The sequence below is a fragment of the Erpetoichthys calabaricus genome, chromosome 4 (genome assembly GCF_900747795.2).
Source record: "Erpetoichthys calabaricus chromosome 4, fErpCal1.3, whole genome shotgun sequence".
NCBI lineage: Eukaryota > Metazoa > Chordata > Cladistia > Polypteriformes > Polypteridae > Erpetoichthys > Erpetoichthys calabaricus.
This window is the reverse complement of record NC_041397.2, coordinates 305064088-305075190: the sequence shown is the minus strand read 5'-3', so window position 1 is coordinate 305075190 and position 11103 is coordinate 305064088. Positions and strand designations below refer to the sequence as shown.

Genomic DNA, 11103 nt, shown 5'->3' with positions numbered 1-11103 from the left:
TGATAGACAGTAAGATTTTAGGGACTTTCAAAACTCGACTTGATGTTTTTTTGGAAGAAATAAGTGAATAGGACTGGCGAGCTTAGTTGGGCTGAATGACCTGTTCTCGTCAAGAGTGTTCTAATGTTCTAATGTACCTCTGCTCTATAAGCCAACTCATCTCCCCCTGAAATGAGTCCGATAAGCGTGGTGTCATCAGCAAACTTTATAATAATATTACTAGGATGGGAGGGGATTCAGTCATGGCTATACAGTGAGTACAGTAAAGGACTCAACACACAGCCCTGTGGAGAGCCAGTGTTGAGGGTGAGGGTGGTGGACATATGGGAGCTATACTTCACTGTCTGGGGTCAGTTGGTCAGAAAGTCTTTAATCCAGCAGCAGCAGCAGCACTGGCCACTTTGCCATAAAGCCCAGATTAGTGCATTGTTTCAGTGGTGGTTGTCCCATTTTTACACAAGTTCTCTGGAGCTCAGCAAGGGTGATCATTGGGTTCTTGGTCACCTCTCTTACTAAGGTACTTTTCTCCTGATTGCTCAATTTGGCCAGGTAGCCAGCTCTAAGAAACATTAGAGTTGTTCCAAACTTCTTCTATTTAAGAATTATTGAGGCCAATTTGCTCTTGGGAGCCTTCAGTGCTGGGACGTTATGCTCATACTATATAATGCATTAGTAAGTTCACATCTGGAGTACTGTGCGCAGTTCTGTTAACCATGCTACAAGATAGACATAGCAGCACTTGAAGCTATGCAGAGTAGAGCAACCAAGTGCATCATGGGACTAACAGACATGTCCTATTGTGACAGACTCAAGATTAGTCTTGAGCAGAGGAGACTGCATGGAGGCCTAATACAGGTCTTCAAAATCCTCAAAGGCACTGATAAAGTAGATCCAGCAACATTCTTTCAACTTGAGAGTGAATCACGTAGGACTTTGGAACAAACTGCTCAGACTTGGAGTTGAAGCAGAAAACTTGACAACCTTTAACAAGAATATGGATGAGATATATTGGGAGAGTTTAGCTGTTAGCTGAACAAACAGGCTTGATGGACTGAACGGTCTCCTCTTGTTTGTCAGATTTCCCATGTTCTATGTTCTTATGTAAAACTTTATAAACACATTTTTATTTCCAGTTTGAAGTAAATGCATCAAAATATTAAACATTTTTAAAATGACACAAAAATATCAGACTGTTATTGTGAAAATCAAAGTTTATTTATCTATTTTATTTTCTTAAAACAAAAACACAAACAAAATATACTAGACATCTCCTTGGGTTGCAATGTATGATTTAATATCCAAGTGTTCTCCTAAGTATTTTGTGCTGGTTAGCTCTGTTTCTCTGAAAGAGCGTCATGCTTCTTTGTGAAGAGCCTCTGGATGTTACTTTTTATCTCTTTGTTCCTGAAGCTGTAAATGAGAGGGTTCATCATGGGGGGAACCACATTTCCTACGATGACCATTGTATTATACGATTCTGTGGACAGCTTTACTCCTGCTCCTGGCAATATGTAGGATAGCATGAGTGGGATATAAAAGAGACCGACCACCAGCAGGTGGGTAAGACACGTACTGAAGACCTTCCGCTTCCCCTCAACAGATGAAATTTTCAGGGCTGCCAAAGCAATCCTACTATAGGAAAAGAGAATCAGTATCAGTGGGAGAACACCAGTTGTAAGACAGGCAGCTGACAAATACATCAAGTATTTTGGGTCTTCATTACAAGCAACATGAACCATGGTAGCATAATCACAGAAACAATAAGGCAGAATATTTGAGTGACAGAAGGAAAGCTCTGTAGTAAAAAATATATAAGGTGATTTAAAAATAATACCAAAAATATTTAAAGCTATGATACCAGTCCAGACGGTTTTATTTGTAATGACTGAGGGGTATCTCAAAGGATAAACAACAGCTATATAGCGATCAAGTGCCATAAACAGCAAAAGTAGGGATTCCATCTCCTCCACATGGAACACCACAAACATCTGCAACACGCAGGCTCCGAACGGCACCACTGAGGAGTCCAACAGCAGAACAGACAGCATTTTTGGAATGAGGACGCTGCTGTTTGCCAGATCTATCACTGCTAAAGTGCCAATGTATAGATACATCGGAGCATGGAGCTGGCTGTTCATTACAATGACCGCAATTACCAATAAGTTTCCAAACAGGGACAGCAAGTAGATTAAAGTGAGTATGGAGATTGTTGCACTCTTCTGGTCAGCATTAATCACACAATGCAGTACAAATTCGGTCACAGTTATCGTGGTGTTGCTCATTCTTCACAAGTTGTTTAACTGCAAGGATAAAAATGAAACGTTGGGTTAATTCTTTTAAAATGTAAAACACAATTCATTATTATTTGCTGTGTTGTAATACCAATTCAACAGTACACAGTACTCCAGTTGAGGCCTCACTTAAGCATAACGTCCTGTGACTTGTACTCTACACATGAAGGTGCTATATAACCTGACATTCTGTTAGCCTTCTTAATGGCTTCTGAGCACGGTCTGGAAGTTGATAGTGTCAAATCCATTACAACTCCGAAATGCTTCTCATAAGGTGTACTTTTGATTTCCAGACCTCCCATTGTGCATTCACACCTAACATTTGTACATTCTATGTGTAATACTTTTCATTTACTGACATTAAATTTCATGTTGCACAAATCTGCCCAAGCCTGTATGCTGTCCAAGTCCTTCTGTAATGATTCAACGAATTCAAGATTATCTGCCAGTCTATCTATCTTGGTGTCACCTGCAAACATAATCAGCTTGTTTCTTAAATTTCTGACCAAATCATTTATATATTAAAAATAGTTGCAGCCCTAGCCCTAGCTCAATCTTTTCCTTAATAATTCCTTCTCTTAAATTACCTTTGATACACATTAAGCTTACTGGCCTATATGGTCAAATGGTTGATTTCTGCATATTTAATCTAAGCAGCATTTCTCCCTCTATGGGTTGGCTGGTTGGACTGTTGGGAGACAAAGTCAGAGAGGCGAGATTGAGTTGGTTTGGAGGTGTGCAGAGGAGAGATGCATGCTGGGTATATTGGGAGCAGGATTCTAAGGATAGAACTGCCAGGAAGGTGGAAAAGAGGAAGGCCTAAGAGGAGGTTTATGGATGTGGTGAGAGAAGACATGCAGGTGAAGGGTGTGATAGAGCAAGACGTAGAGGACAGAAAGATATGGAAGAAGATGATCTGCTGTGGCGAACCCTAACGAGAGCAGCTGAAAAAAGAAGAAGTATTTCTCCCTCTATATTTTCCAAATCACTCAGTACCTCTTTAGTACTACTGGGAGATTATCTACTTCCTCACAAAACCTCAGAAAAATGTGAGTTTAGAGGACCTACTATTTCACTGTCTCTATTTTTTAATTCCCCTTTACGATTCACCTCCTCCTTGACTGTTCTTTTACTACTAAAATACTGAAAGAATCTCTTTATGTCGTCTTTCACCTTATCTGATTTATTCCTCTCTAACTGCCTTTTATCCTCCCTAATATTTATATAGCCTCCCTTACATAAATCCTGTTAGATAAAAATGACTTACTATAATATATAATACTACTTGTCATAAACAAATGTCTTTAATATTCAAGGATGCCTGCCACAGAAAAGCTAAAAATAGTTAAGTCAATAATGCTGAAAATTTACTTTTAACACAATAACATTCTCAAAACACTTACTATACACTTACTTACTGCTATAGTGAAAATACGTTAATTTGTTCCTGATGCCAATGTAAAATCAGAGTGTTATTTTAATATACTAATTACATGCATTTTGTTATTGAGCAAAACTCACAATAAAAATTTATTTTCTCCAAAAAAAATCTGTCCAAGTTACCTTCGTACAAGGAACAGAAAATTCTTTGTGTATGTCAGCTGTGTGTTATCTCGGCTGGGTCTAACAAGTTAGAATGTCACAGTTTCCAGTTGAACTTCATAGTGGTGAGACACTAATTCTTTGAGAAATATTCATATGGTTGTGGTTCTACCTATGTAAAGATTTTTTTTGTGAAAAATAAATGTTACTAAAAAATATGGTGAAAAGGTGAAAGTGAAATATTCTGTTTTGACTCCACGTTGATTTTTCATTCTAATTTCAGACGCCAACTATCCTCTGTTACCAATGCCTATGCTTGTATTTGGTGCCACAGCGTGATAACTTGTAGGTGCCATCCCTCTATAGATCACATACTACGAGTTTTATTTAGCAGTCAATGTGTCAGTCCAAATGCAGCACAGCAAAACTGATGCATTTATATGGCATAATGAAAAACTACAAATTTGAAAATGTTTAAGAGGACAAATGTTTAAAAATGATGAAGGAGATTAATCTTGATTTCGAAACACAGTGAATGCTACCTTTTGCAGTGATGAAAAATCTACTTGGCAGATAACACATAACATGATATAATAAAGCAGCTGGTTTCATGGACCGGAGACATTTTAAAATTAGGGTTTAGAACTCAAAGGAAACCATAAGCCCCCAAAAAGACTAAATTAAGGTTTAATAGGTTAATTAACAAAAATTGTCTTAAATTATTGTCCATTCTTAACAGTTAAGCAAATGTGCCAAAATGCAATAAAGACAAAAGTGATTATGAATCGAATAAGTACAAACACATCAAATACAGTCAAGCATAGTATATGTATTTTATGTGGATTTCAACTTAACTTCATTCCTATATGAAGAAAATGTGGATGCCTTATTTTCATCATTCACTCTACACAATATCTTTCCAGAATAATATTGGTGATGGAGCTGAAATTGATGAACTGAATATTTTACCGCCTGAGATAAAGCCATCCTTCATTCACACTGTCCAACTTGTGGACTATAAATGTATGGAGTGCGTTCAGCTGGCTGCCACCCTGGACCCAAAATTCAAACATGGCATTTGTTTTGGTGGATAAAGACACAACATTCATGGAATTACTAACAAACATGGTTCTGTTTCTGTCTCTGTCTTACTCTCCACCAGAGTTACTAACTACAAATGATTGTTCTGAATCCCCAAAGAAGACAACAAAGCTTTTTGCATTTATGAATACCCAGGATTGGACTAACTATGAACCTAATAAAGACTGTGCGGCACGATGGCATAGTGGTAGCGCAGCTGTTTCGCAGTAAGGAGACCTGGGTTTGCTTCCCAGGTCCTCCCTGCGTGGAGTTTGCATGTTCTCCCCGTGTCTGTGTGGGTTTCCACCGGGTGCTCCGGTTTCCACCCACAGTCCAATGACATGCAGGTTAGGTGCATTGGCGATTCTAAATTGTCCCTAGTGTGTGCTTGGTGTGTGTGCCCTGTGGTGGGCTGGCGCCCTGCCCAGGATTTGTTCCTGCCTTGCACCCTGTGTTGGCTGGAATTGGCTCCAGCAGACCCCCCGTGACCCTGTGTTAGGATATAGCGGGTTGGAAAATGACTGACTAACTTACTAATAAAGCTTAAGCTTCAGGGCCCCTAATCAAGGAGGGGCCCTCAGAAGCAACTTTAGTCCACATTGCTGAACAATGTTGCATGTCTACTGTATAGATAGATAGATAGATAGATAGATAGATAGATAGATAGATAGATAGATAGATAGATAGATAGATAGATAGATAGATCTTTATTGTCATTGTCACTTTTACAAAGGAACAACGAAATTGAAGGTGCAATCGACTCAGTGTGAGGAATAAGAGTTAAAAAGACAAGAAGATAGAATATAATAAACCGAATAGTAATAAATATACAAATTGCACTTGTTGACTTAAGGTCTATATTGCACATTGGTAGAATAATATGGAGCAGTTTTATTCTGAGTTCAGGGCCATGATTGCTTTCGGATAAAAGCTGTTTTTAAGGCGGTTTGTCCTAGTTTTCATAGCTCTGTGTCTCTTGCCCGATGGCAAAAGCTGGAAGAGGCAATGACCGGGATGTGATGAATCCTGTGAAATGTCTATTGCTTTTTTGCGGCATCGGGACGTGTAGATTTGTTCCAGAGTGGGGAGGGTACAACCAATTGTTCTCTCCGCTGTCCTGACGACCCTGTGGAGCGCTTTCTTTTCTGAGGAAGTGCAGCTGCCGTACCACACACACAGTCCGTACGTGAGCACACTCTCGATGGAACAATGATAAAAAGCAAGGAGCAGATTTTTTGGGAGGTGGTTCTTTCTGAGAATTCTCAGAAAATACAGTCTCTGCTGCGCCTTCTTTAGCAGCTCCTTGGTGTTGGCGCTCCAGGTCAGGTCATCCTCCAGCTCCATACCCAGAAACCTGAACGCCGGGACCCTCTCCACACAGGCCCCGCCAATGATGAGTGGCTGGATGTCAGTTTTGTTTTTCCTAAAGTCAATAACAAGCTCCTTTGTTTTTTTGTTGTTGAGGAGCAGGTTATTGACTCTGCACCACTCTGACAGTCGCTCCACCTCGTCCCTGTATGCTAGCTCACCCTCCTTGCCCGAGATGAGTCCGACCACCGTCGTGTCATCCGCGAACATTATAATCTTGTTGCTATGGTGAGTGGGGACACAGTCATATGTGTAGAGGGTGTAGAGGAGCGTGCTGAGCACACAACCCTGCGGCGTCCCGGTGTTGAGGCTGAGAGCAGTGGATGTGTGGAGACCCAGCCTGACCCTCTGGGAGCGACCTGACAGGAAGTATGAGAAGGGGTTTATAAAAAATGATAATATTAATAATATATTATATAATATATTATAATTATAATCTATATATATAAAAGCCAAAAACCATTGACTCACTCATCACGAAATCTCCCGAACCATGAGGACTTGGGACTTGTAGGAATGTAGATTACCTTTGGCCCATAGGTGCTCGCTAAGAAACGATTTTAAAAATTTTGTGGTCCAAGCACAAAATTTCTTATAGTTTTTTTGACCCATTTGTATGTCTGTCCACTTTTCACAAGAGAACAACTTAACGGACTTTCTATAATTTGCTTGAACATTCCTTTGATTTTGCGACTTTCTCATAGTTCGCTTGCGGTACTGATTTTTTTGAACGAATCCAAGAGACACGCAGTGGGCCAAGTGGAAAGGGGTGGGCCCTCCTCACTCATGAGCCAGCCTCGGGCTGTTCCTTACGTCCACTTAGCTAGCGAACAAGAGAACAACTTAACAGATTTAAATCGTGTTTTTTTCAATAATTTGCTTGAACATTCCAGTTGATGTTTTGACTTTACTCATCGCGCTAAGAATCATAGTTCGCTTGCAGGAGTGATATATTCACATTAAACAGAGGCCGCGGGCCGAGGGGAGGGGGAAGCGTGACGTCAGGAGTAGAGAGCTGGGTGGGGCCCTCCTCACTGTCCAGTTTCACTAATACGTGGGCGAAGCCGTGGGGGATGACTAGTATATAATAATTATAGTATTAATACTATAGTGTAATTCATTACAAAATAACCAACTGCCAACCCCATGCACCCGTCTCACAAAGACAGCCAGGTAGCCAGCCCACTGTGCATTCCTGCTGGCAATCAATCAACCTCCCCTGCACAGCCGCTGCTGCAAACTGCAAACAGGCGCCGACAGCAGGCACAACAGGCAGCAACAGACAGTTTATGTTGAATAACGTGTGAAACCATTGCTTTGTGCATTTTTCAGAAAACTTATTAGCCTTACAGATCGTTGGTTGTTTCATTTTCACCTAAAGCCTTGATACTTATTAAAGTGTTCTGCAAATGTCCATACTGGTAATGCTGTGATGTGACCTGGGAATTGAAGCGATTGCCACAAACAGCATGGTCATGGCCATTGAAAACAAAAGAGAAATTGTGGCACCCATGAGGAAAACAAGGCTATGATAAAGTAACATTACAAATGATTAAACAGAAAAATTAATTCTAAACGTCAAATACTCACCATGGCATACTGTTCAAGATTCCAAAGTGAAATTGAAACAGGAAGATGGAGTACATGAATGAAAACAATGAGCAACATATTAAAAAATTCAGTATGGCAAAAAGGGTTAAGGTTAGGGCGGAACAAAAGTTTCTCATTAAAGTTTTATAATCATTAATTATTAATCGCAAGTTTTCATTTTTAAATTAGTAAATGAAACCCTTAATGTCTCTTCAAATAGTCCTAATCTTAAATATTTTTGAATAGAAAGCCTTTCCTTTATCTTGGTGGGCTTATAAATAAATACCAATAATTGATGTATGCATTAACTTATTGCCTGTTGATGTTTTACATTCTACGTTTTTTTCAAGAATACTGGATTTGTAAGTCACTATTTATGGAACACTTTCCTTTATTCTATGGTTTTAGTTTTAAAACAGCAAGGGAAAGACGCTGTACAAATAAAATGTATTATTAACTTAGTATAATTATTAAAAAAATCTCATATTATCAATATTAAGAGGATTACTATACAATATTACTGCACATAGACAGGCAGGCTGCTTACCTTTCACATGTGTGAATGAGAACTCCTTCAAAAAGAGCTGTGAATGTGTGAGGTCATCTTAATCACATCTGGTCAACTGGTATCTTTTTCAGTGAAACCTACAAGAGGAAAAGAAAAACAGTCTTTTTGTAATGTTACCTTTTTAATGTATCATACACACAGACGAAACAGACCTGCCTACAAGCAAAAATATTTATATTTCCCTTTAAATAAAATGCATTTAATTTGCTGTTCATGAATACCTTGACGTGAGCGCCAGAGATCTTTGACCCGTCACAATACAGAGCTCTGTTTTAAACTACTTTTTCCATGGAGACTTTCACAGAGAGAGTTGCATCTAGAGATTAATTAGAAATATCAAACCCTCTTGTGTGTTGCTTCTTTCCCATAAATCATCATCAGCGATAGTTACATCAGATATGGAGCCACACACACACCCCGATCCGTTAATATATGTCAACACACTTAATGATGATATCGACTAATGACATACTGGTTGTTGCCGAAAGCCATCATTAAGCAACTGTATTTTGCCACTTACAGTTTTTCCCTTCGTTGATATCTTTAGCATGTTCCTTGGGCTTGCCATGCTGCAACCAACACTGTGATGTCTTTAGATTGTTGATAAAGGAAGCAAAACAAAAGAAATCTGGATGAACTTATAGCTAGAAAGATGACACCCATAAAGATTATTGAAGGACTGCAGTGAAGCAACTCCACAGCTCCTGACCACTTCAGGAAAGGTGGAAGCCCCTAAACTGCCTGCCACAGCCCTTCTGCTGACATAACTGCTGATTCTCCTTACTGTTTCAGTCTTTATCATTCTTCACTTGGTAATGCCTGCCTGTCTTTACCAACCACAATAAAGAAAATCTTTGTCTAATACCTTACAGTCTGGATATTAAAATACATATATTTATTGTTAGATGTTTCTTTTTAAAACAAATTTAGCAACTTTAATTGGTTGTAAACACTTAGTTCTACTGCTTTACAAATACATTATATGCTCATACACAATGAAACCAGATACTTTCTGGTTAGTTAAAAAGTCATATATATATGAGGGGGGACCCAAAAATAACCGGAACTTTGTTGTTGTTAGGTTGGTACTTGTAGTGCGTGGTGCAAGCGTCGTTTTTTTACGATGGCCGATTATCGTGAGCAACGCGCGGCAGTGAAATTTTGTTTTCTTCTTGAAAAAAGTGTTGCAGAAACTATTGTTATATTAAAAAAAGCTTACAAAGAAGATGCTATGGGTAAAAGCCAAGTCTACGAGTGGTTTGGCAGCTTTAAGAATAGTGAAATGTCGATTGAATACCACCAACGCCCCGGGCGTCCTTCAACATCGCGAACCGATGAAAATGTCACCACAATCCGAGAATTAATTTATGAAAATCGACGTAGGACCATTGACGAACTTGTTAAGATTACCCAGTTGTCGTGGAGCTCGGTTCAGCGAATTTTATCGCAAGATTTGAAAATGAGAAGAGTTTCTGCAAAATTCGTCCCGCGATTGCTGACAGCAGATCAAAAAGAGCGTCGCCTGGAAACTTGTCGTGAAATGAAGGATCAGTTTGATAATGACCCAGATTTTTTTTTCCAAAATTATTACAGGAGATGAATCGTGGTGCTACAGTTACGATCCTGAGTCGAAACAGCAGTCCAGTCATTGGAAAACCGCGAATTCTCCTCGAGCAAAAAAAGCTTGGCAGGTGAAATCAAAAGTGAAAACAATGTTGATTTCTTTGATGTCAAAGGTCTCGTGCATTATGAATTTGTTCCAGCAGGTCAGACTGTAAACCAAGCATTCTACCTAGAAGTGTTAAGAAGGTTGCACAACAGTGTGAGAAGGAAACGCCCTGATTTGTGGGAGTTGAGCAATTGGTTCTTTCATCATGACAACGCTCCATCTCACACTGCTCTCAGCATTCGCCAATTTTTGGCAAGAAACGGTATGACAACCCTGAACCACCCACCCTACTCACCGGATTTAGCTCCGTGTGATTTCTTTTTCTTCTCTCGGATTAAAAAAGACTTGAAAGGAAGGTGTTTTGCTGATGTCGAAGAGGTAAAACAAGAAACGAGCAGAGCATTAATGGGCATTACTTCAGATGAATTTAAAAAAATGTTTCGAACAATGGAACAAATGGTTAGATAAGTGTATTTCCGCCAATGGAGAGTACTTTGAAGGGGACTAATTGTAGTTTGTACAGAAAATTAAATTAAACACGTTTTAAAAATATTTCCAGTTAATTTTGGGTCCCCCCTCTTATAATGACCAAAGAATTTAGAATTCGCTTATATTTGTACAGTAACAGAGTTTGCATGAAGGTGCAGTTGTCAGCTCTGCTTCCTCCATTTAAAGTAAAAAAACTAATAATGATAACATAAAATAAATTTGTCCACTGGTCTATGTTATAAATTTGTTTTCTGTATGATTCCAATAATTTGGATCATTTTTATAGTCAAAATCGCTGAATTGGCGCATTTCCTGGTCAAACACTGGGTAAAAACTTAAGGTGCGGCAGCAACGAGACGAGCCACACCTTGGACTGCGCTCTCCCTCACACACGGGGTTGATGCATCCAATTGGCATGTGCCTGTTGCTGTCTGTCTGTAAGTCGCCAATATAATGTTTGCACTTGCGCTTATTATACACCCTGACTTTCCACAGTCTGGCTAATA

The 11103-nt window shown here is 39.3% G+C and overlaps 1 protein-coding gene across 1 annotated transcript; it reads right to left on the bottom strand.

The window, feature by feature from the left end:
• Window positions 1-1273: 1273 nt before the first annotated feature.
• On the bottom strand, window positions 1274-8540 carry LOC127527685 (olfactory receptor 1468-like). Its single transcript, XM_051927264.1, has 2 exons — window positions 8419-8540; window positions 1274-2300 (listed from the first exon to the last, which is right to left on the bottom strand). Exon 2 carries the CDS (start codon window positions 2280-2282, stop codon window positions 1329-1331), a length of 954 nt encoding a protein of 317 aa, XP_051783224.1. The 5' UTR covers window positions 2283-2300; window positions 8419-8540; the 3' UTR covers window positions 1274-1328.
• Between the last annotated feature and the right edge of the window lie 2563 nt (window positions 8541-11103).